This window comes from Phaseolus vulgaris, chromosome 6, assembly GCF_051622355.1.
Source record: "Phaseolus vulgaris cultivar YP4 chromosome 6, ASM5162235v1, whole genome shotgun sequence".
Classification (NCBI taxonomy): Eukaryota; Viridiplantae; Streptophyta; class Magnoliopsida; order Fabales; family Fabaceae; genus Phaseolus; species Phaseolus vulgaris.
This window is the reverse complement of record NC_143503.1, coordinates 27,210,734-27,235,958: the sequence shown is the minus strand read 5'-3', so window position 1 is coordinate 27,235,958 and position 25,225 is coordinate 27,210,734. Positions and strand designations below refer to the sequence as shown.

The window sequence follows — 25,225 nt, the reverse complement described above, 5'->3', positions numbered from 1 at the left end:
TTCTCTCCGCTTGTGCTGTTGAGGTTCCTTTCCTAATTTTAGCAATAACCTAATTATCTTAATAATCCAGCAAGAATTGAGAACTAAATAAAATTAACATAAAATGTCAGTAACATAAATAATCTATCTCTGATAAAATTAACATATCACAGACAGAAACCACTTAATGCAAAAAGACGACTCAATATAACTAATATCCAGAAGCAAAAGGTTGGACTAACTTGTTTTTGTTCTCAGACTTTTTTTATCACGCAACAACAGTTCACAACTAAAACACTCTAGACTCAAAATTGCCCCACACCATAAACGTTGACCGGTACGGAGACTATGAGTTCATGTTTACTCAAACCTTCTGGTACATGTTTATTCTAAGAACTCTTCTTGTCAATGATATCTTCGATAAGATCAGCAGCTTGCTGAACTGTAGTGATGGTCTGTGCGCTCTCTTCCTCAATGGCGATACCAAATGCTTCCTCGAGTGCCATCACGATCTCAACCTACAAATATTTAAACGAAATCCACAATCATTCACTGCATATGTAAGATAAGATCGTAGATACTATACTGAAATGTTTAGTGTTTCCGTGGCGTTTCTCGTTACCGTGTCAAGGGAATCAGCTCCAAGTTTTTGAAATGTTGATTCTGCGGTCACAGTTTCACCTTCAGCCACGGCCAACTGCTTCTTTACTATTTCGCACACCTTATCTACTGTATCTGCTTTAGCCTGCTCAAAGGTGTTTACATAAGTATGAAAACATTATAAATACAAATATACAAATACATATACACGCACGGACAAAGAGAGAAGGCAAGTCCTAGTCATTTATGGCCTGTTTTGGTAAAAATTCTAATCAAACACGGCAAAATTTGCTTTCTAGCCCTTTTGATAGAAGCTAAAGTCTGTTACATTCATCATATGCTCGTTTTCACTCGCTGGTAAAGCTCAAACAAGAGAAGATTTAATGGATCTATTTACATTGAAGGAGGGATAGAAAATATATTATTTCATTGATTGCATCACATTTGTCAAATGGTGTTGAATATGGATTAATTAAAGGTGTGCACATAACAAACAAGCATACAGTTCCCTACATGTAAAGCCCTTCACAAACTTAATAAAAGCACAAGATTCCAAAAACCAGATCATTATGTAATTTACGTTTTCAAATTATAATAAAATGGTTAATTGTGGTATTTGCAGTAATATCCCCGTAAAAGCTCCAAGTAGTAGTTGATTAGTGTTTCTTCATTTAAAACCATCTCTTACAAATCATAAAATTTATGTATGCTAATATATGGTGCAGAACACGAATGGTACACGAATGGTTAGTTGAGGCCAAGCAGAACACGGATGGTTAGTTGAGGCCAAGCGGTAATTAATTAAAATAAGGATGAGCAATCTCATGTTTTACTTACGCATACTATTTCACCATTCACATAACATTTTTTCTCAATCATTTCTCAGGCACCCTACTTCACAGAGAGAGTTCATGAAGAACAATCCAATCTCATGTTTTACTTACGCATACTATTTCACCATTCACATAACATTTTTTCTCAATCATTTCTCAGGCACCCTACTTCACAGAGAGAGTTCATGAAGAACAATCCGATCTAGAGAAAACATATCAGCAATAGACTTAAGAAGTCTAAAATACAGTGTTTTGATATCCACGCAAACAATAGTCCAACGCAAAAATATGAAAAATCATAAACAAATCATAAACAGCAGTAGCTACTTACAGCACAGGAAATTTGAAGGCGAATTTGTCGCGGCTGGAAGTTAAAAGAAACATTCTTTCTCCCAAAGCTGGAAATCAAACCAGATCTCTGGCCTGAAAGTGAGGTGAAGGCCTGTTCAACAAAATCACCCATACAAAGATCATTAAAGAATTAATTAATGAATAAAAAATAAAACAACAAAATCCAATTGTAAGACATTAAAGTGTTTTTTCGGAGTTTTTTTTTCATGTGAACAAATTTAATTACCATTATTCATATGTGCAGAATCTAACACACGATTTTGTCCAAAATTATCATTTTTTTGTCCAACTCTTCTCACTAATTCAACCAGAAAAAAAAAATAACAAAAAATAGTATGCACTTGTTGGGCATGTAACTTGAGAAACCCCAAAATCTTCTGATTTTTTCTAAAAGCCTTTCACAGTTAAAATAGACAAAAATTGAAGTGAAAAAAAAAAAATAGTGGAACTAGCAATCAGTGATCAGTCGGTGAAAAAAACAGCAACAAACAAAAAATTAAGATTCAGAAGTGTCGGTCACAAATCGCGTCCTATAAAGAAAAAAAAAATAAACATGTAAACAAACGCATCGAGGACTTTGCCGCAAGGAAGGAGCAGATCAGGAAGGGAACGAAGCGCGGAGCAGAGCAGGTAGAATTGATAAGGAAGAGGAGAAGGAAAACGATACCTGCGTTTGAGAAGTGAGAGATCGCATGGAGAGTGATGTCCCCGAGAGTGCATTGGTGGCCATTGTGATGTGTTGTGAAGGTGCAAAGGCGCAGAAGAAAAAATGGAGAGAAGAGGTAGAAGGTGGCGGAGAACGCGAAGAGTGTGATGAGAGAAGATATATATAGCAGTACCCGTGATTGTTGGCTGCAGGAAAGTGTCCTCTCTTTGGATTCGGAACCTCAGACATGGGTAATCTTGGGCTGGGCTTTGCACCTTTTCTTTCAAACTCCCACTTTTTGGACATTTTAAAATACTCAGTCTACTCCCTCCATTTCCACCCTTTTCTCTATTACTTTTTAAATTATTTGTACCTTATTTTCTCTTTTCAATCATTTATTTTGTATGAGTTTTTCTGAAAATAAAAAAAAGTTTTTGAAATTAATTTTTCCATTACAAAAAATAGTTTTCATAATATATTATAAGACTTTTTTTTCATAATATATTATTTCTTAAAAAAAATGGATAATATTTTACAATGTTTTAACCACCAAACATGTAAAATAGCTTATATGAAAATTTTCCAGCTTAACTAAAATTGAGGACGAAGTAAGAGTTTATTGGACAATGTTGTGTAATGAATATTTTAAGGTTTATATTTTAGAATTTATAATTTAGGATTTATAATTTATGATTTAAGATATACCGAGAAATAATATATTTATGAAATTTTGCAAACGAAGGACCTACTTCTTTATGACAGGGCTTATGAAGATGTTTTGTACAATTCTGTTCCCATGGCTTTATCTAATATTGTGACATGCATGCTACAATATAAGCCTATGGAGAAAAATTGGTGCAAAATTTTATGATTTTGAAATGAATATTTCGAAATATATATTAACTTATTTTTAAAATGTTATTTTATAATAATAAAATTATTATAGGATGTTTTAGAATGACTAACTTAAAATAATTAAAAATTAATCATGATTATATATTTTTAAAATATCTCTGAAATTAAAACTTTTTGTAAGGACTTTAAAGAATGATGTAAGACTATGATAGTGCAATGAGCAATAATCGGCCAAATGCTATTGCTTCCTAGTCCGTATGAATTGATTTGCCTTCAATCATATAAGGACAAAATTAACTTTTTAGGGTTTTTGTTTTGAATTTCCTTTTTCTTTCATTTGCATAAGCTTATTTTTAGTTTTTTTTTCACTAAATTTTTTTAATACATTTTTTGAATACATTGTGTTTGATTGATTATTTACACTATTGTGTTGTGGTTCATTGGTATTTTCTAGTGTTTTTAAACATCCATTTTTAGGGTAATACCTTTGTTGAAAAAGGTAATATTGGAGTTTCTTTTATTTTTGAATTTAGGATTCCAAAATGTATTAATGGAATTAGGAGCATAATTTGGAATGGAATTAGGCGCATAATTTTTAGATTTAGGAGTACGTAATGTATTCTCATATTATATTTTCCAAAATGAACTTTCATAAACATAACTAATATGTATAATTTGGAAATATATTTTTGGAAAGTTAAAAAAATTGATCTTACCTTTCTCCAATAATGGAATGCACCTGAAATGGATGTCAAAAATCAATAAAAAAGAAATCATGAACCATCATATACAAGTGCAAAGAACCAAGCAAACATGGTGGATTCAGAAAACGCAGGCAAGACGAAAGAGAAATGAGAACCCCAACCAGCAAAACAGTGCACACGAATAAAAAAGAAGGAAAGTCAAAACTTATTTTTAATTTTAAAACCCTCGAGTGTAACTTTGTGTTTTCCTTATTGTGATTAGGTGCATGAAACAATAATCTTTACCGAATTACCTTGATGATGGACCTCAGATCAAAGTATGATATATGGTTATTTATATTCTCCTTACACTATATCATTTTGGACTCGTACCCAACATGTTCGTGTGAAAAAATCAAAGCACCCTTAATAAAATGAAAATTAGGGTTACATTTAAGTGCACACAACCTAGCAACCAAGCACCGTTCATTGTTTTTTTCATTGAGGCAGAGACGAAACCCTTAAATACAGACAAGGAAGACAACATTCAGGCAGCGTTTTTGAGGGACTTCAGCGGCGACAGAGAGTGAAAGCACCGGAGAAGGAAACACGTCGCAGATGTATGAGTCTATTGTATCCATTAACAATGCTGAAAAAAAAAACATATAAGTTACCTTGTGGATATTAATCTCCATATGCACAAAAAAACTCTTCCAAATGTAGAAATCCGAAACACATATAACCATCTAGGATATTCATATCCAAAACTCAAACTCAAACCTGAAATTTCACTTACTCGATTGTGCGTTTAGAAGCTTAAACTGAAAATCTATTTTACTTATGGATTTGTATATCTGAAGTTACTAGCAATGCATTATGGACTTATGCATCCTTAAGTCAATATCCAGACTTCCAGATATCATTATCTGTGAACATCTGAGCTCAAAAATATGTGAAATGAAAGATGAATGTGCGAAAACGAAGATGAAACAATGTCAATCGGAGTTAAAAATGAAACATTTCCTTCACCACCACACCAACTACACCTCCTTTGTACTTCAAACGGACACCAAACTCTTTTGCACATTTTTTTTCATAACAAAGAAGACAAGAATAAAATAAGATTTTAAAAGTTTTATTGGATGCACATCCAAAATATACGATGAGGAAGAAATTGCCATAGAATTAAGGCTATTTAAATACAGTAATTTCAAGGCAATTGCTTCTTATACCCCTCAATCTGAACTTACTCTCACAAGTTTTGAAAAGACTATTTTACCCTTTTTTAAAGTGACTTTGAGATTACCAATTTTTTTAAGAACAAACTTTATAAAATTAATTAAATACATTTTCAAAAGGACTTTCCTGAATAAGTTTTCTAAAATATGTATAATAATACATTCTCAAACTTGTTTTCTAGAATAAACCCTAAACAAATATTTCAGAACACACCATAAAGAGTTTTCCATATTTCATGTCTTGGAAAACTGCACCCAATTATAGGTGAAAAGAAGAAAATACCATAAAAAAAATGGGTATATATAAAATTACATTTTGGATCCCTTTTTTGAACTCAATAATCTCTTATGGATTTTTTTTATCCGAAATAGGATTTTGATTTTTGTTTCTGGATTTTTATATTTAGAATACAATAATCTCTTCCGGATCTATTTTTCCAAAATGCATTATTTTCAATTTTGAAATAAAGGGTATTTTCAGAATTTTAAAATTTTGTTAGGTGTAGGTTTAAAAATGTTGGGTGCAGGAAGCAATTGCCATAAAATTTTGTTGTTTTTCTTCTTCTAAGTGCACTATGAGCTACTGTGATTGTGGCGGTGAGACTAGTAATGGGGTGCAGGAGGGATGAACATACGGGGTAATTTGGTCATTTCATTCAATTTCGGGGTGCCAAATAAAAATGGGGTGCACGAGGGATAAACACACGGGGCAATTTAGTCATTACATTTAAATTGTGCGTGTGCGGAATAAAAATGGTGGTGCAGGAAGTAATTCCCTAGTTTCAATTCAGATGTGTTGGTGTGGATCGGGGTGAGGCAAGGGGAAGCAAGAACGACGAGTAGGACTAATCAGATTCAGAGTGTGTAGTGATTCTGATTCTTTCGTTTTTCATTGTAAGCGAGTGCGTGTTAGAGAGAAAGCGAGAGAATGGTTCGGGAAGTATCAGAGAGTTGCGTTGATAGCTTATTGACGGAGATGGTGGCGTGTTATTGCAATCGATTCTACGCCAACAAGCCCGAACTCGCTGCACGCAGGATCGAGGCCATTGGATATCAGGTCGGTCACCAGCTCTCTGAAAGGTTGTTTCCAGCCCCTAATAACATCATCAAATTCCTATTTTATACGATCTCTGTACCTTCATTTCGATTTCAATTTCTCTACGGAGATCTGTGCTAAAAAAACACCCTAGTACCACTGATTTTAGAGAGTTTACGCAATTCCACGAATAATCCCTTAAATCAAACTAAGCTAAATTTCTTAGATAATATCTAGGTTTATTGTATACCTTATTTGGCAAACCTTGGACATCACTGGATGGTTGTGATAATTTAGGGTAGGTTAGCTCTGTATTGTTTTTGTATGTAATGTAAGAATTCTCCGTTGTGGGTTTCTGAGGGAATTATTTTGAATTTTTAGTTAATCTGTGAAAATTTGGTTTGTTGATAGGTATACCATGGAGCGGCCTCGGTTCACGGATCATCTGGAAGCAATCAAGTTCATCTGCAAGGATTTTTGGTCTGAGCTATTTAAGAAACAGATAGACAACTTGAAGACAAACCATAGGGTGAGTTCGGAATTGAATCATGTGGGAGTGTATATTTATTATTATTATTATTATGTAGTTTTTGATTGGGATGTATTTGGTTCTGTTGCAGGGTACATTTGTGTTGCAAGATAATAAATTTCGCTGGCTTGCACGCATGTCAGTTGATCCATCCACTGATACTCCGGTTGAAGATAGTACTTCACCTACGGCTGAAAACAAGGCTGCACAAGCAATGAGCATGCATCTTTATTTCCCATGCGGGATCATTAGAGGAGCTCTTTCCAACTTGGGAATTCCTTGTGCAGTTTCTGCGGATATATCAAACCTTCCTGCATGTGTGTATTTCTCCGTCTCTTTTTTTCTCTAACTCATATTAGAGAAGTACTTTTAGGGATAGAGAAGTGTTCATTTTCTTTACGAATGTTTTTGGATGCACAAGTTATTTGTCCTTCTTAGTTGGGTAAAGGTTATCCATAGTTCTCAATCGTGTGTAATCACGATGCTATATTGATTCAGTGTTGTGTTCTGGCTTCTATATTTTTCAGAGTGCGGAGAGTTTTTATTAGCAGAAGTCACATACATAGCCTATAACAAGGGGTTAAAAATTCCTTTTCCCTCACTCTTGTTGCATCTTTTGATGTATGCTTAGGGGGAAATCTCACAATTTTGATCACTTTCATTCGGCCAAAGGGTTTGAAAATTGGACCCTTGTTTCATGTTCAGCATATGGAATTATGATTCCCTGCCCACTGTTTGGACAAAACCCATTCCACTCACTGCTATTTGCATAGTTTCCAGCCAAGTCAGACTTTTTCCGACCTTATCTTTGTTTTTCTGACCAGTCCCTACTCTGCTCTATGTGTAGACTGTTCTTTGCCCGTTTTTTTGGTGTCTTGACTGGATTTTTGGACGATTACGATTCTTTTTATTATTATTAATAATGAATATGTTTTTAATGTTATGCAAACTTTTACATTTAAACTTGTATGTGTAGCATATTGATATAGATTATTTATCCTAAAAATAAGAGTTTAGTATATAGTAGTCATTCTGCTATCCTATATAGCAATTTTGGGGTTGGAAATTCCACGTGGCTAGTTAGGATTGGTAACTGTGATTATCTAATATTGTTGCAAAATAAACGTGTTAATAATTTGATCAGTTTGGAAAAAAAACTTTAAATGGTTTCCAGTCTAGTTGATATTTAATGGCCAAGAGTGTGAAGTTTAGGAGTGCGAGAGCATCCTTACTTTTTCAAGTATCATGTTAGATTTTGGCTGTAGTTTTCTTGATCAAATTATGTTGGGCGAAGTAGAGCAAGTTTGTATGTATATTTGTTTTTAATTACATTCTAATTTCTATGCGTTAACAAAAATATATCATATACAAGCCCTTCATCATTGACTGATTAGCTGCAGAAAAACTTGCATAATTATTACAAATTTTTAAACTCATCTTTGAATTAAAGGATAACCCTTGCCCTTCAAAACAGCTCAAACAAAGGGCCCCTATATGCACTGGGGACTTGAGAGGCTCATGTACTTGCTTCTATGATTAGAATTTGCTATTCACTTGGTCATAAGACTATAGCTTTGCTGTGTACCAAGGTCACCATCGAGCAACAGAAGCAAGTCTGAATTTTTGTTTAAAGTTTTAGTCTATTAAGGGCCTGATTGATGATAATCCTGTTATTTACTATGTATTTATTATGATCTGTACTTTTGAGATCTTCATGCTATGGGATAAAATTATTATATAGTGCTGATGATAAAGTGGAAATACTGCAGTTATTGCCTCAGTTTAAGAAGCTTAATTTTTGCATTGTTTCTAGAAAAAAATATGTTAATATCTATTTTTATTAACCTGTGTTTGTTAATTTAGAACAATTTAAACAAGATTGTTTGTCCCCATACATGTAGAATATAAACATTATCCAGCTGTGTTTATAAGCCCTAAATGTCACTGTTGCAGGTTTACGTATCTTAGTATAATCAGTCTTAATATAGGGTAATGATGCTTTAATTGTCTTATCTGCTTCTTTTGCTATATTTAATTATGGCAAACTATTAACATTGCACTCAGCAAAAAGAAAAACTATTGCAGTACGTAAATTCCTTGGTTTTGAGTCAACAATGCAGTTATAAATTGTTTGTTTGAAGTTTAGTTGTGAAGTGATGAACTTTAATTGTTGGGAATAATGATACTTAGAAAATAGTACATCCTTGTATCACAAGATAAAATGCATTTAGTACTCATGGGTAATAGTCGCTAGCCTAGGACATATATATAATAATTATCTTGAATAAGAATGCATTCCCATTCTCATTCTTATATCTCTGATTTTATCTCCTATTGCCCTCTAAACCCAAATACAAGTATGTTTAAAAATTTGTCTTCTCTGCATGAGTTGCTCTGACAATCTCCTTTTCTACATCATTGAGCAGGTTCATTTGTGGTCCGTATAAAAGCTTGATAAGTTCATAGTTGTATTACTGATGGAGGGGAAGCATTAACATTATTCAAACGTTGCTTTAATGTCTGCAAGCGCTTCTGTCATCGACTGGGTAATGTTTCTTTACCAAATGAACTATATCGACTTGGCTATTGAGATAGTATTTTGATAAACGAAGATTTGGTTCTTTCAGATGCAAATTCTATAGAGTATGATAATATCGAATTATTGTGCTGTGTGGAAAGACATCGAGAATTTCACCATTGTAGCGTTGTACTCTTGTATTCAATGGATGTTAACCTCATAATTTTAAAATTTGTATCACTTTTTTTTTGCTGCCAATTTACTCGAACATGACTTCTTTATGAGTCTATTTTAAATTGATCCATTATAAATGTTTGATTACGACGAATTTAATGTAAATTTTTGCCATATCCTATAGGATCCTATACCCACCTCCAAGAATTTGGATCTAACTGGACGAGTTGTAAAGCATACCATTATCCATCCCATTTATCTACAGTCACAAGTAAATGACATCTTTTCATCAAATTAAACTAACTTGATTACTAGCAAATTAGGTTTGATTTGGATAAGATATACTAAAAACTAAAATTTAATATAAAATTTAAAAACTATTATTCTTTTTCTTTTCCATTTTGATATAGTTTTCCATATTTATATTGTATTTTTATTAAATAATTCATGTAAATAAATTGAATAAAAACTTAAATTAAAAGAAGAAAAGATATTAAAGCAAAAAAGAAATAGTAAACAACTTAATATATGTTGTCTTTTTCCATTGGTATCTTTTACGACACACATAAATAATAAATAAAAATTAATAATTTATTATATTAATAGATGATTTGGGATGAATTTAAATACCAAAACACAATACTTATTTAAATGATTTGAAGAGTTGTGTATTATTTCACAAATTCGTTTTCAGTGGTTTCTAGACAAAAATGGGAGACAGATCTAATAAAGACTCTTTGCTATTTAAGTAAATAAAAATACACTGATATAATATGTGCCGTAGTTGGTCTCTAGCCAAAAATGGAAGACACACTTAAAAAGTCTCTAGACAAAAATGGAAAGCACATTTAAAAAGACTATTTGATATTTAAGTAAAATATTATTTGATATTTAAGTCAATAATAATAATAAGTGCGACACAAAGTATGCAAATTTAAGTGTATGATAAAAATGAAAGGCACACTTAAAATACTATGTACGACGCAAAGGATGCAAATTTAAGAGTATAAAAATTTAAGTGTATGATAAAAATGAAAGGCACACTTAAAATACTATGTACGACGCAAAGGATGCAAATTTAAGAGTATAAAATATAATACATTGTATTTCCTAAAAAGTCTGTATTTATAGATTTTTTCTTTATAATCGGATTAGTAGTATAATAATATAATAATTATTTATGACTCATAAATAATTGTTTAATAATAAAAAAATTTAAGTAGGTCGTCATAATTCTAATTAAAATTTTGGTATGGAATATGCACAGTTACTTCTAATTGTGAGTATTAAGATTTTATGACTGATAAGTACTAGGTAACCAAAAATTATCAAATTTCATATTTTTAATGAATTTTAGTAATAAAAAATGTAATTAATGTTTAAGTGTCAAAAATTAACAACTCTCTCCCAACTACTGTCTTAACCATATTGCCAACCCAAACACGTTTGTGACTAAAGTCAAAATATGGGAATTGACAAATCTCATTCAGTACAACAACAAAGTCAAAAAGTGATGCATTCAAAAACCTAACTTGAAGTAGCTCACTCATTCTTTTACATATAAATCCAAATCTTGTGTGATGTTGGATTTTTTTATAAATTATTATGTTTAAGGAAAAAAAAATTAATATGGTGAAAATATTGTCATATATTTATTCGTGTTTAGATTAGAAGTGAGAATGGAAAGAAAAAAAAAATAGAGTGAAACTGGATGTGAGAAAATAAATAATTTTGAATAAAAAGTAATATAAAAGTTTACAGTAGATTAGATTGATGTGATTGATTTTTTTTTTAAAATTTAGTTATATTAAAGATCTCAATTATTCATACAAATATAATTAATTTAAAAAAAGTTGTGATTACTAAATTTGAATTAGAAATTATATACACTAATAAATTGAATCTAACACAATTTATTACTATATATATATATTTATTTATTTAAAAGTACTATTTTGTGCACAGTTCTAATTTGAATTAGTTCCCAAAATGCAAACATAACTCCCATTATTTTTTTGGTCCAAACAGAACAGTTAATGAAAATATAAGAATATGTTTACAATTCATTACTCAAAGGATATCAATAAACTATAGGAACCAAAATAAAACTTTTAAGAGGAACTATATGAAAAAGTAATGGCTAGTTAAGGTATAAGAATTTATTAAAACATCTCTATTGGAGGGGTCATAAATTTAAGATTTGAATCTTATAATTTTTACATTTGAAGAATGTTAGCATGACTATAAATGTAAGACCTTGATTTTTAAATAAAACTCTAGGTGACAGTACTACAAAATATATTTTTACATTAAAAGCAGTTTTTTTTCAAATAAATATTATTCACCCAATTTTTTTATTGTGAGTGCCTATTCCATAAAACTCTAGATGATAGTATTACAAAATAATTTTTTACATTAAAAGCAGTTTTTTATTTCAAATAAATATTCCAGGCCAAACTTTTTAGTAAATTAACTTACATTTTTTAATGTCTTTATTACACTTTCAAACTTTAAATTACTTCTGTATACTTTTAAAATGATGTTAAAAAATAAGTTATATTATTTAATATTTTAAAAATTTAAAAATTTAGTTAACAGAATAATAGGATAAATGAAATAGTAATATTATTATTTAACAAGTTTCATCTGATTGGTTTAAAACCTGTGACTTGTGAAAGACTGAAAGAGGTAGTTGAAGCAGATTTAGTTTTAAAATCATAACTTCTATCTAATACAGGTGGAGCCCTGTCAGCTTGAGATAACTACTTACCTCACTGAGAGATCTTGTTCTTCATTTTGCTTCTCTTAACAAATTAATCTCCTGTGTAGTTCTTGTTCTTGACTTGTTTCAGAAATCTAAACAAATGGGTAGTGCTAACCAAGTATGCAACATTTGTGCTCCAATCACAACTCAACAACAATCTGTATCTGTTGAGCAGATTTTGAATGACATGAAACATGCAAAGACAGAAGGTGCTGATGCTGTGGAGGTTTGGTTGGACTGCATCACCAACTTCCACCCTCTTCTTCACCTCAAAATCATCCTCCAAAATAAGCCACTACCCTTGCTTATTGCTCACAGGTCATTCATCTCACTTCAGATGTTTCTTTTAATAATTTTGTTTTAGTATGATAGGATTATCATCTATTTTCATAGTCAATTTTTTAACTTTACTACAAACTTATCCTGCTTTCAGATCTTACTCTTTGCTTGTAAGGTCAAGTGTCTGTATCTTTCTTTCACACTCTTAATCTTTTGCATTCAACGTGTTTGTTCTGTTTACTTGTTTGAAGGCCAACATGGGGAGGTAGTTTGCACAAAGGCGATGAGATCATGCGATTGGAAGCATTGCAATTAGCTGTGGAATTGGGGGCTGATTTCATAGAGGTTGAGCTGAAGGTATAGTTTTTTCTGCATTGGATATTGTTTTCTACGGGAAATTGAAGAAGTTATATGAACGTGATAGAGCTTTTTGAGATTGATAACCTTATAAAATCCGCTTATAAGTGTTGGTTTGTACCAGTTATATATTATAAAATGTCCTTTATCTTTTATCACTTTTCCTCACGTTGAGACCCTCCAACTCATGCATGACACTATATATTTAAGGGGGGTTTGATAGCTGGTGGCTTAATAAAACCAACAAACTCTTGTTAAGATAGATCTAAATGACTTTGATACCATATTATTTAAGTCTAACTTAATCTTATAAAACCGGTCTATGATGTGAGGTTTGTACTTACTTATATACTATGAAATGTCATTATCTCTAGTCGATGTGAGATCTACAACATTGTGAAGCACAAATTTTATTATGAGAATGATTTATAAAAGTTTATTATATCTAATAAATGTAATTTTAATTGTCATCCATATAATTGCAGTTATATATTTATTATGTTATAAGAACTTGAATACATTTGTAAATATATAGCACCCATTGCATCATGATATCTTTGAAATAAGCCTATCACGTGTGCATTTTAGATTGGCCATGGCATGTAGAGAGTAACATCCCACTTGGGTGCTTATCATTGACAGTTAACTGTATATATACATGTAATGTCTCCTTTACTTACACTGTATGGCTGTTCAGGAAGCTTCTTGTCTTCCTACCTTGGTTGAACATAGGAGAAATCATAACAGTCATGGAAAAATAATTGTTTCTTGCTATGTGGATGACATCACCCCTACGCAAGAAGAACTCCTTCAACTTGTTGCACTCATGCAAGCAACTGGATCAGATATCATAAAACTTGTTACACATGCAGTTGATATAACAGAAGTTATGAGAATATTTAGCTTGTTTCCCCATTGTCAGGCATGAGTTTTTTTCTTTCTTTTTTCTGAATCTTGTTTTCTTGGTTTCTTTAAGTGTGGAATTGAATGATTTTTGTAAAGAAGGATGTTTCTAATGTAAAAAGATGGAAACCTGACAACCAAGACTCTTCTGTTCAGATCTTTTCAATCTTTTTGTGTTATAGTAAAATTAATTTTCTCATTCTCTGTTTGTATTTTATAATGTTTTCCTGATCTGGTAAGAATCTGCAGGTACCATTGATTGCTTATTCTGTTGGAGAAAGAGGACTGATAAGCCACCTTCTAAGTCCAAAATTTGGTGGGTTCTTTGTCTATGGATCATTGGCAGGAAATCCAATCCCTGGTATGCCTTCTCTTGAAAGTCTCAAGGAAGCCTATAAATTGGAGCGTGTAAATGAAGATACTAAAGTTTTTGGGCTCATCTCAAAACCAGTTAGCCACAGCAAAGGCCCTATATTGCATAATCCTTCCTTCAGACATGTAAACTACAATGGAATCTATGTCCCCATGTTTGTTGACGATCTTAAAGAATTCTTTAGCACCTATCCAAGCCCTGATTTTAGTGGTTTTAGGTATGTCACATGTTGGTATTAATCCACTTACAACTTGGAATCATATATTTCACTTTGCGGTTAACATGAATGATTGTGTTTAATAGTTTTGTTATCGCTTCTTATTTGGAAAATTCTCATCTACTTTTGTAGTGCAGTGTTGGAATTCCCTATAAGGAAGAAGTTCTAAGGTTCTGCGATGAACTCCATCCACTTGCTCAGGTTTTATTCTTTCGTTCAACATATGGAAATGTTCCATGGTGCTGGTCTTTTACCAAGATCATGGCTGAACATGTATTTCCATAGTACTTCTTCTCTCTTCTAAGATATAAACTAAAAAACTTTGGCTCAAGTCACTCAATTTTTTCCATGGTCAACGTCTCAAGGTTTTGCCTCAAGATAATCTTGCTCACTGGAACACCTGGGCTGACATATATATTATGTTTGTTCTTTCTTACCTATTCCTTCAGTTTATTATGCACTCATCAATGCATTATTTCCCAGTAACTTGATTCCATGATGTTAAAAAAAAAGTGTATTTCAAGTTTAACTCAACTTTATAAAACGACTTATAAGGTAAAATTTACATCCACTTATATACTATGAAATGTCTTTATCTTAGTTAACGTGATCTCCAACACATGACCAAATGTTTTGGTGGGGAATATAAACATAATTGGAAAGTATGTCTTCCATGCATTAACTGATAGTTTTTATGTATTTTTCTGTAAGAGTTGGACTCTGATGTTATTCTGAAAGATTAGTCTGTCTAAATTAGTTCAAAGAAAATTAATGTTGTAACGTATGCTGTTAGTTGAAGCTAATGGTGCTCCATTGAAATGGACTTATTATGATGCGGTTGTTCTTCCATGTAATGAATATTTAGTAATGCATGATCAAATTGTTTCATTTCATGTTCCACCAGTCTATAGGAGCTGTTAATACTATCATAAGGAGACCAGGAGATGGGAAGCTGGTTGGTTATAATACAGATTGTGAGGCTGCAATTGCTGCAATTGAGGATGCACTCATTGGTAAATCTCCTCCACTGTTATGCTTATTTCAGTTTTTTAAAATTCTACGAGAAAATTACATATGCTGTTATTTGATTTGAGATTTTTTTTGACAAGGATATAAATAGATTGATCTAAGTCTTGTAAACTTTTTCAATTCCTTCAATTTACTGATACTATTTTACCGATTCCTTGAATAAATTTTTTGTCAGAACATGGTTGCAATGATGGTGGAGCATCTTTAGGTTCACCCCTCGCGGGTCGATTGTTTGTGCTAGTTGGTGCGGGAGGTGCAGGGAAAGCACTGGCATTTGGTGCTAAAAGCAGAGGAGCTCGTCTAGTAATATTTGACATTGATTTTGGTAAAGAAATAAGGGATATATTGTGTATAATAAATTTAATTTTCCTTTGATCAATCAAGTTTGATACCTTGATGTTGCATGCACTGATTTTTCACGAAGTTAACAGTTAATTGCACTAGATCTAGGGGCTATGTTTGCTATTGTTGTGTTCCTGATTCTTGGCCCGGTCTGAGAAATTCACAGCAAGACCAATTTGGTGAAGAAATATTTTAGAGTTTTTGGGTTTATTGTGGCATACAATCATGCTATTGAGCTATGTTTTAATATGAACTATGTATTAGAAATCCCACATAAGGATATTTCATATAATATATGTATTAGAAATCTCACTTGTTAATATAATATCAAAGTTATTTAGAGTCTATCCTAATCAGTGTTGGTTAGATCTTATGAGTCAGTTTTATAAGATTGAGTTATACTTCTACTTCTTAATACTATGCTCCTTAGAATTTATCTCATACCAAACTTCAACACAGTGAATTGTTTTTCCTCTGTCCTGGAGTTTCTTCATTTTTTTTTTGGTCAAGGGCTTTTATTATGTTATTCTGTATGTTATTCTTATCAATTTTGCATTGACAAATGTTTTCTTATTCTCTAATTTGTTTAAAAAGACAGAGCAAAATCTCTTGCCTGTGCTGTATCTGGTGAGGCTCAGCCCTACAAAGAGTTGGTCAACTTTCAGCCAGAGAAAGGGGCAATTCTTGCAAATGCAACACCTGTAGGAATGCATCCAAATACTGACAGAATTCCGGTGGCAGAGGTTCTACACTCTTTATTCAAATAAATTAGGACAAAAACACAGATGCAGATTTTTAGTGTTATTTTCTATTCAGAATTGAAACCTCGTTATATTGATCTGCTTGACTAAAGTTTTCATTAAAAGTTAACATAAGTTATGAAAATGAAACTTCACTTCTAATAAAGAAATGTAGCACAAGCATTCAAGGAATGCACTCTTAGTTGTGTCCTTAAAAAAATGTTTGATGTGAGTTTAGTTATTGTTGCTTGTGTCTTCTTGAAGGGAACTTTGGAAGATTACTGGTTAGTGTTTGATGCTGTATATACACCAAGAAGAACAAGATTACTGAAGGAAGCAGATGGTGCAGGAGCAACAACTGTGGGTGGAGTAGAAATGTTCCTAAGGCAAGCTATTGGTCAGTTTAATCTTTTCACCGGCCTAGAAGGTACAATCTTCTTTTTCTCTTTTCACGGAACCTTTTTTTTATCCCTCAACTCTATTTTTAGTTATTCATTTGCACTCTAAAATTCAAAATTCTTAATTTTTGTTTATTTGAGTAATATAAAAGCTATATAGAGAAAATTACAATAAGATCTCAATAGTTTAGGTAAGTAATATTATTTACATGAGCGTTCATTTTTTTAAACTTTACAAGAAATTTGAATTTAATATCCATTAGAAATCAAATTAATATTCTTTTCACAAGCCTATAATTCGTATAGAATAGAAATATGGAACAAATACTTCCACCATCACTACTATCACCACCCGAACTTTCCTTGCACATAAGTAAGAAAAAAAATCCAAATTACAAAATCTCATCCATAATTATTCATATCCATATTAGTTTTAATTCATTTAAATGGATTTATTTCAAATCCAAATCCATATTTTTGGATTTTAAATCCAATCCATTTAATTGGATATGGATTGGATACATTTTTGAATTATCCAAATTGCATTTTGGGATGGATTTTGACTTGGCCCGATCCAAGTTAAGTCAAGACAATCTAGCCAATGTCGAGCCGAGCGGATCCGGGTCAATGTCGAGCCGAGTGGGCCCAGACAGATTTCGAGTCGAGCTGGCCCGGGCCAATGTCGAGCTGAGCAAACCCGAGCCAATGTCGAGCCGAACGAGCCAGGCCAACGTTGAGCCGAACAAGCTCGGGTCGATGTCAAGCCAAAAGAGCCCAGGTCAATGTCGAGTTGAACGGGTCCGGACCTATGTCAAGTCTCCCGTGCCAGGGTCGATGTCAAGTCGATTGGGCTTGGGCCAATGTCGAGCCAATATCGAGCCGAGCAGGCCCGAGCCAATGTCGAGTCTCTCGAGCCTGGGCTGATGTCAAGCCGAACGGGCCCAGGCCGATGTCGAGTTGAGCAAGGCCGGGCCGATGTCGAGCCGAACGAGCTCGAGTCAATATCAAGCCGAACGAGCCCGAGTCAATGTCGAGTCTCCCGGGCCTGGGTCGATGTTAAGTCGATTGGGCCCGGGCTAATGTCGAGCCGAACGAGCTCGAGTCAATGTCGAGTTTCCCGGGCCTGGGTCGATGTCGAGTCGATTGGATCCGGGCCAATATCGAGCAGACCGGGCCCAAGCCAATGTCGAGCCAAACGGGCCTAGGTCAATGTCGAGCTGAGCAATCCCGGGCTGATGTCTTGTCGAACGGGCCCGAGTCAATGTCAAGTCTCCCGGGCCCAAGATGATGTCGAGTCGATTGGGCCTGGGCCAATGTCGAGTTGTCCGGGCCCGAGCCAATGTCGAATCTCCCAGGCCCGGGCATATGTAGAACCGAACGGGCTCGGGTCGATGTCGAGTGGAGCGGACGCGAGTCGATGTCAAGTCGATTGGGCCCTGGCCGATGTCGAGTCTCCCGGGCACAGGCCAATGTCGAGTCTCCCGGGCCGAAGTCGAGCCGATTGGGCCCAGGCCAATGTCGAGCCGAGCGGGCCCGAGCCATTGTCGAGTCTCTTGTGCCCGGGCTGATGTCGATTAGAGCAGGCTTGGGTCGATGTCAAGTCGATTGGGCCAGGTTCAATGTCGAGCAGAGCAAGCCCAAACCGATGTCGAGCTGAATGGTCTCGAGTCAATGTCGAGTCTTCCGGGCCTGGGTCGATGTCGAGTCGATTGGGCCCAGACCAATATCAAGCCGACCGGGCCTGAGCCAATGACGAGACAAACGGGCCCAGATCAATATCGAGCTGAGCAATCTCGGGCCGATGTCTTGTCAAACGGGCCCAGGTCAATGTCGAGTCTCCCGGGCCAGGCCGATGTCAAGTCATTTGGGCCCGGGCCAATGTTGAGCCAACCGGGCCCGAGCCAATGTCCAATCTCCTAGGCTCAGGCAGATGTAAAACCGAATGGGTTCGGGGCATTATCGAGTGGAGCGGACCTAGGTCGATGTCAAGGCGATTGGGCCCTGGCCAATGTCAAGAGGAACAGGCACAGACCGATATCGAGTCTCCCGGGCCGAAGTCGAGTCGATGGAGCTCAGGCAATGTCGAGCCGAATGTGCACGGGCCGATGTCGAGTGGAGCGAGCCTGTGTCTATGTCGAGTCGAATGGGCCTTGGCTAATGTCGAGCAGAGCGGGCCCATTCCGATGTTGAGTCATCCAGGCCTGAGCCGATGTCGAGCCGAACGGGCTCGGGCCGGTGTCGAGTGGAGCGGGTATGTGTCTATGTCGAGTCGAATGGGCCCTGGCTAATGTTGAGCAGAGCGGGCCCAGGCCGATGTTGAGTCGTTCGGGCCTGGGCTGATGTCGAGCCAAACGGGCCCAAGCCAATGTCGAGTTGAGTAAGCTCGGGCCTATGTCGAGCCGAACGGGCCTGAGTCAATGTCGAGTCTTTCGGGCTTGGGCCGATGTCGAGTTGATTGGTCTCGGGCCAATATCGAGCCGATCGAGCCTGAGCCAATGTCAAGCCAAACGGGCCCAGGTCAATGTCGAGTTGAGCAATCCTGTGCCGATGTCTTGCAAACGGACCCAGGTCAATGTTAAGTCTCCCAGGCCTAGGCCGATGTCAAGTCGATTGGGCCCGGGCCGATGTCATGTCGATTAGGCCCAAGCCAATGTCTAGTTGAGCAAGCCTGGGCCGATGTCGAGCCAAACGGGCCCGACTCAATGTTGAGTCTCCCGGACTTAGGTCAATGTCGAGGGAGTGGTCCCGGGCCAATATCGAGCCGACGGGCCCGAGCCAATGTCGAGTCTCCCGGGCTGAAGTCGAGTCGATTGGACTCGGGCAAATGTCGAGCCGAGCGTGCCTGAGCTAATGTCGACTCTCGCGTGCCTGGGCCGATGTCGAGCCGGGCTCGAGCCGATGTGGACTGGAGCGGGCCTGTGTCTATGTCGAGTCGAATGGACTGTGGCTAATGTGGAGCAGAGCGGACCCGGGCTAATGTCGAGTCGTCCGGGCCACGGTCGATGTCGAGCCGAACGGGCCCGAGTCAATGTCGAGCCGAACAGGCCCGGGTCAATGTCGAGTCTTCCAGGCCTGGGCCGATGTCGAGTTGATTGGTCTCAAGCCAATGTCGAGTCGTCCGGGACTGGGCCAATGTCGAGCCAAACGGGCCCAGGTCAATGTCGAGTTGAGATATCCCGGACCGATGTGTTGCCTAACGGGTCTAGGTCATTGTCGAGTCTCCCGGACCCAAGCCGATGTCAAGTCGATTGGGCCCGGGCTAATTGCGAGTTGAGCAAGCCCGGGCCGATGTCGAGCCGAACGGGCCTGAGTCAATGTTGAGTCTCTTGGGCCTGGGTCAATGTTGAGTCGATTGGTCCCGGGCCAATATCGAGCTGAACGGGCCCGAGCTAATGTCGAGCCAAACGAGCTCGGGCCGATGTTGAGTGAAGCGGACTTGTGTCTATGTCGAGTCGAATGGGTCCTAAATAATGTCGAGCAAAGCAGGTCCGGGTCGATGTCGAGTCGTCCGGGCCCAGGACAATGTCGTGTTGAGCAAGCCCGGGCCGATGTCAAGCTGAACTGGCCCGAGTCAATGTCGAGTCTCCCGGGCTTGGGCCGATGTCGAGATGATTGGTCGCGGGCCGATATCGAGCCGACCAGGCTATGGCCGATGTCGAGTCGAACGAGCCTGAGTTAATATCGAGTCTCTCAGTCTTGGTTGATGTCGAGTCGATTGGGCTCGGGTCGATGTCGAGTCGAACGACCCCAAGTAAATGTCGAGTCTCCTGGGCCTGGGTCGATGTCGAGTCGATTGGACCCGGGCCAATATCGAGCCGATCGGGCCCGTGCCAATGTCGAATCTCTCAGGCCGGGGCCGATGTAGAACCGAACGGGCCCGGGCCCATGTCAAGCCGAACAGGCACAAGCTGATGTCGAGTCTCCCGGGCTGAAGTCGAGCCGATATGGCCCGGGCCAATGTCGAGCCGAGCGGGCTCGATCCAATGTCGTGTCTCCCGTGCCCGGGTCAATGTCAAGCCGAACGGGCCCAAGCTAATGTCGTGTTGAGCAAGCCTGGGCTGGTGTCGAGCCGAACAGGCCCGAGTCAATGTCGAGTAGCCCGGGCCTGGGCTGATGTCGAGTCGATTGGGCGCGGGCCAATATCGAGCCAACCGAGCTCGAGCCAATGACTAGCCAAACAGGCCCAAATCAATGTCGAGCTGAGCAATCTCGGGTCGATGTCTTGCCGAACAGGCCCGGGTCAATGTCGAGTCTCCCGGGCCCAAGCTGGTGTCAAGTCATTTGGGCCCGGGCCAATGTCGAGTCGTCTGGGCTTGAGCCAATGTCGAATCTCCCAGGCTCAGGCCGATTTAGAACTGAACGGGCACAGGTCGTTGTCGAGTGGAGCGAACCAGGGTTGATGTCAAGGCGATTGGGCCCTGGCTGATGTCAAGTGGATTGGGCCGAAGTCGAGTGTCCCGGGCCGAAGTCGAGCCGATTGGGCTCGGGCCAATGTCGAGCCGAGCGGGCCCGAAACAATGTTGACTCTCTCGTGTCAGGGCCGATGTCGAGCCGTCCGGACCTGGGTCGATGTCGAGACGAACGGGCCCAGGTCAATGTCTAGTTGAGCAAGCCCGAGCCGATGTCGAGCCGAACAGGCCCGAGTCAATGTTGAGTGGAGCAAACACGGGTCGTTGTCAAGGCGATTGGGCCCTGGCCGATGTCGAGCCGAACGGGCACAAACCGATGTCGAGTCTCCCGGGCCGAAGTCGAGTCGATTGGGCCTTGACCAATGTCGAGCCGAGAGGGCCCAAGCCAATGTCGAGTCTCCCGTGCGTGGACCGGTGTCGAGCCGAACAGGCTCGGGCCGATGTCGAGTGGAGCGGGCCTGTGTCTATGTCGAGTCGAATGGGCCCTGGCTAATGTCGAGCATAGTGGGTCCGGGTCGATGTCGAGTCGTCCGGGTTTGGGCCGATGTCGAGTTGTCCGGGCTCGGCCCGATGTCGAGGTCAAGTCAATTGGGCCCTGTCTAATGTCGAGTCGAGCGAGCCCGGACTCATGTCAAGCCAAGCGGGCCCGGGCCCATGTGAGTCGAACAGACTCGAGCCAATGTCTAATCATTCAGGCTTGGCCATTGTTGAGTCGTCTGGGCTCGGGCCGATGTCAAGTCGTCCGGCCCAGGCCAATGTTGAGTTGTCCAGGCCGAGGTCGATGTCGAGTCGTCTGGGCCAGGGCAGATGTCGAGTCGTCTGGGCCAGGGTCGTTGTCGAGTCGTCCAGGTCAAGGCCGATGTCGAGTCTTCCAAGCCCGGGCCGATGTTGAGTCATCCGGGTACTAGTCGATGTCGAGTCATTCGTGCCCGGTCCAATGTCGAGTCGTCCGGGCCCGGGCCGATGTTGAGTAGTCTGGGCCCGGGTCGATGTTGATTCGTCTGGGCTCGGGCTGATGTTGAGTCGTCCAAGCCCGGGTCGATGTTGAACTGAGTTGGTCCGCATTGAGATTAAGTCGGCTTAGGCGCAGTTCGAGCCAAGTTAGTTTGTATCCATATCAAACTAGATTTAATGTAATTGACAAAGTGAATTTAATCTAATTAACAAAATGGATTGAATCTAGATTTAATCCACTTTAAATGGATTTTTAAAAAATCTATTTAAATTTGATCTAGTTAAAATGGATATGGATTTTAAATCCAATCTATTTATTTGGATTTGGATTAGATCTATATTGGATTTTGAAAAATCCAATCCATGGCCACCCCTACTTCACCTCCATAATAATTTCATAATAATTGTAAAAAATCTGTTTTAATCTTTTTAAAATTTAAAATAACTTTAAATGAAACATGGTTTCACATTTTAAATAACATTTTAAATAACACCAAGTGCACCATGCATCTCATACCTCCCTTTCGTTAAGAGAGTAGTTCTATCATTTGAACATGTATAAAAGAGTTGGCAGGAATATTCGTTGTATTCGACATTCCCTAATGAGAATATTTTTTTTTTTTAGTTTTAACTTCATTTTTGCATATTGTTGTTTTCTTTTGTTTTGTGGTTTCCAAAAAAATAAAAAATAAAAGCAAACAAAACCACAATCGATAAAAACACTGCAAAACTTATATCAACCACAAGCGTTCACAACGAGTTACCACCACTTAAAAATGAAAAAGAAGATATCACACTCTCCACCATACTTAGAAACGTATTAAAAAAAGTATAGAGTTTAGGAGAAGGCATGATTATTTTCATATAAGATCAATTTCCTTATATATAAATACGTAAATGGACTTTTGTTTTCACTAGTTTGTAAGGTAAAGATTAACTCAGTTATATACTATTCTAATTACGGTATAGCAATTTAATTAGGTGTAATAGTTCAGTTTAATAGATGCATTAGGTGTAAAGTTAATGCTCTGATCTCATTTATTCTCTGTGCAGCCCCTAAAGAATTAAAAATCCAATCCATGACCCCTATCGATTAAAAATCAAATTATTATTCTTTTCCCAAAGCCTATACTTCATATAGATTAGAAATAAGGGACAAATTCTTCCACCACCACTACTATCACCACAGTACCTTTCCTTGCAACTCCACAATAATTGTAAAAAATCAGTTTTAATTTTTATTTTTTTTTAAATAATTTTACATTTTTAAATAACACTAGGTGCACCTGCATCTCATATCTCTCGATGGTTAAAAGAGTTGTTCCATCATTTGAACATATATGAAAGAGTTGACGAAAATATTCGTTGTATTCTACATTAAGTTGATGGAAATATTCGTTGTATTCGACATTTCATATTGAGAAGATATTTTTTTCTGAGATTTAACTTCATTTTGCACATTTTTTGTTTGTTTTGTTTTATGGTTTTAAAAAAATGAAAAACACCACAAAAATTACCTCAACCACAAATATTCACTATCGGCCAGCACCACTTGAAAATGAAAAAGAATAAATGAATTTTTGTTTAACTTAGTAGTTTGTTAGGTAAAGATTAACTCAGTTATATACTATTCTAATTACGGCATAGCAGTTTAATTAGGTGTAAAGTTAATTCTCTGATCTCATTTATTCTCTGTGCAGCCCCTAAAGAGTTAATGCGAGAAATTGTTTTATCCAAGTTTTGAAGATGTTGCTTCCATAAATTGATCCTACAATTGGTGGAGGCTGCTCCTTCCAAGAAATTCATGTGCATCACATCTCATTTATCGAAGAACCAGAATGTTTCCTGTATTGTTTTTTTCTTCATAATTTATTTTTTCTAAGAAAAATATACAGGAAGTGAAATATATTGTCTTTTAATTGTTAATCTTTTCTATGAGTTTAATGAAAAAGAAGTAAATATTTAATGTCTTAGACATCAACACCAGTTGTTTCAGAAGTTTTTCAGCTCTTGCATGTGATGTGGTGTTCTTCATCAGGATGGCCTAAGATTACACCCCTTTACGCAAGTTTTGCTTTATTTTCCTAAAAAGATCTTCAAGTATGAGATTATTTATTTATGTTATTAATGGAGTTAAGCTTTTTTTTTATTAATTTTACGTCTTTTTTTTCTCTCTCTGTATTTCTTTTTCCAAAGTACATCAATTCACAAATATGAATTTACCAACACTTTACCTTAAATAATTTTGCATAATTTCCTACTGAGATGGTATCATTCAACTTAATTTTCTTCTAAGAAAACATTATATTTTATAATTAAAAAAATATATTTAATTTAATAAATAAATGTTTTGTGAAATATTATCATGTTTTTCTATTATCAATAATATAAATATTATGCTATAAATTAAATTAGGTGTTTGTTTGAATCTTATATCAACTGAAAATAAAGATATAGGTGACATATGTGAGTACAAATTTCGAATTAATTTTATAAAATTAAATTAAACTTAAGATTTATTATATCTTTAGAATCTGTTTGTTGATAACTTTACACTTAATTTTTTTTTATAAGAACTACTTAATCAATTTTATTTTGCAGGAGACAATAGTTGTTGAAATAAATATTACTTTTAAATATTTTTTGAAATAAATGAAAGAGTTGGAAATAGATAAAGATACATTCATGAACGAATTCAGTTCACAACTATGTTAGAATGGTTAATATTGTATATCATAAACACACAAAATGATAGGACTCCTCTTCAGTAATAAAGGACATAAGAGTACGAAGGAAACACAAGCCATACCACTTTATGATGATAAGAAAATATTTATAATTAAAAAAATTATTATTATAACAGATAATAAAATGTAGAAACGATTATAAAAAAACAAAATTAATGTTTTAATCATTATCATATCAGTCAACATCAATTATTGTTTTAATCATTACCATTTTCATCATAACCATAACTGTTACTACAATCTTAGTGTAATCATCACTATCATTACCATT

General features: G+C 36.8%; 3 protein-coding genes across 6 annotated transcripts; 2 read left to right on the top strand and 1 right to left on the bottom strand.

Annotated features, from left to right (window-relative positions):
* Positions 1-76: 76 nt before the first annotated feature.
* ACP1 (acyl carrier protein 1) lies at positions 77-2,653 on the bottom strand. The gene is made up of 4 exons (XM_068639553.1): positions 2,431-2,653; positions 1,744-1,854; positions 602-724; positions 77-497 (listed from the first exon to the last, which is right to left on the bottom strand). The coding sequence occupies exons 1-4, from the start codon at positions 2,491-2,493 to the stop codon at positions 369-371; spliced, it is 426 nt and encodes a 141-aa protein (XP_068495654.1). The 5' UTR covers positions 2,494-2,653; the 3' UTR covers positions 77-368.
* A 3,300-nt stretch (positions 2,654-5,953) lies between these two features.
* Positions 5,954-9,526, top strand: LOC137831739 (Transport protein particle (TRAPP) component). Of its 2 annotated transcripts, XR_011084475.2 has the most exons (5): positions 5,984-6,265; positions 6,633-6,750; positions 6,842-7,067; positions 9,177-9,296; positions 9,378-9,526. XR_011084475.2 is itself a non-coding variant. In XM_068639539.2 (4 exons), the coding sequence occupies exons 1-4, from the start codon at positions 6,114-6,116 to the stop codon at positions 9,203-9,205; spliced, it is 525 nt and encodes a 174-aa protein (XP_068495640.1). In that variant the 5' UTR covers positions 5,954-6,113; the 3' UTR covers positions 9,206-9,526. The 2 variants fall into 2 exon arrangements, 1 of the variants encoding a protein (XP_068495640.1); XM_068639539.2 differs by having other exon boundaries at positions 5,954-6,265; positions 9,177-9,526.
* Positions 9,527-12,126: 2,600 nt separating this feature from the next.
* On the top strand, positions 12,127-24,188 carry LOC137831738 (bifunctional 3-dehydroquinate dehydratase/shikimate dehydrogenase, chloroplastic-like). 3 transcript variants are annotated; one of them, XM_090303384.1, is made up of 10 exons: positions 12,127-12,524; positions 12,737-12,842; positions 13,540-13,764; positions 13,995-14,335; positions 14,473-14,536; positions 15,240-15,348; positions 15,540-15,689; positions 16,301-16,449; positions 16,711-16,873; positions 23,908-24,188. In XM_090303384.1, the coding sequence occupies exons 1-10, from the start codon at positions 12,307-12,309 to the stop codon at positions 23,949-23,951; spliced, it is 1,569 nt and encodes a 522-aa protein (XP_090159510.1). In that variant the 5' UTR covers positions 12,127-12,306; the 3' UTR covers positions 23,952-24,188. The 3 variants fall into 3 exon arrangements, 2 of the variants coding, with proteins under 2 accessions (XP_090159510.1, XP_090159511.1); XR_016521502.1 differs by having other exon boundaries at positions 12,133-12,524; positions 16,305-16,449; XM_090303385.1 differs by lacking the exon at positions 13,540-13,764 and having other exon boundaries at positions 12,187-12,524.
* The last annotated feature ends 1,037 nt before the right edge of the window (positions 24,189-25,225 follow it).

Coding starts and splice junctions, on each gene's coding strand:
- ACP1 (XM_068639553.1), bottom strand. CDS start 2,493: ATGGCCACCAATGCACTCTCGGGGACATCACTCTCCATGCGATCTCTC. Junction 725..1,743: donor GCCTTCAAATTTCCTGTGCT/GTAAGTAGCTAC, acceptor ACCTTTGAGCAG/GCTAAAGCAGATACAGTAGA. Junction 498..601: donor GAGCTGATTCCCTTGACACG/GTAACGAGAAAC, acceptor AAATATTTGTAG/GTTGAGATCGTGATGGCACT.
- LOC137831739 (XM_068639539.2), top strand. CDS start 6,114: ATGGTTCGGGAAGTATCAGAGAGTTGCGTTGATAGCTTATTGACGGAG. Junction 6,266..6,632: donor GGTCACCAGCTCTCTGAAAG/GTTGTTTCCAGC, acceptor GTTTGTTGATAG/GTATACCATGGAGCGGCCTC. Junction 7,068..9,176: donor TATATCAAACCTTCCTGCAT/GTGTGTATTTCT, acceptor ATCATTGAGCAG/GTTCATTTGTGGTCCGTATA.
- LOC137831738 (XM_090303384.1), top strand. CDS start 12,307: ATGGGTAGTGCTAACCAAGTATGCAACATTTGTGCTCCAATCACAACT. Junction 13,765..13,994: donor GCTTGTTTCCCCATTGTCAG/GCATGAGTTTTT, acceptor AAGAATCTGCAG/GTACCATTGATTGCTTATTC. Junction 14,336..14,472: donor CCTGATTTTAGTGGTTTTAG/GTATGTCACATG, acceptor TTTGTAGTGCAG/TGTTGGAATTCCCTATAAGG.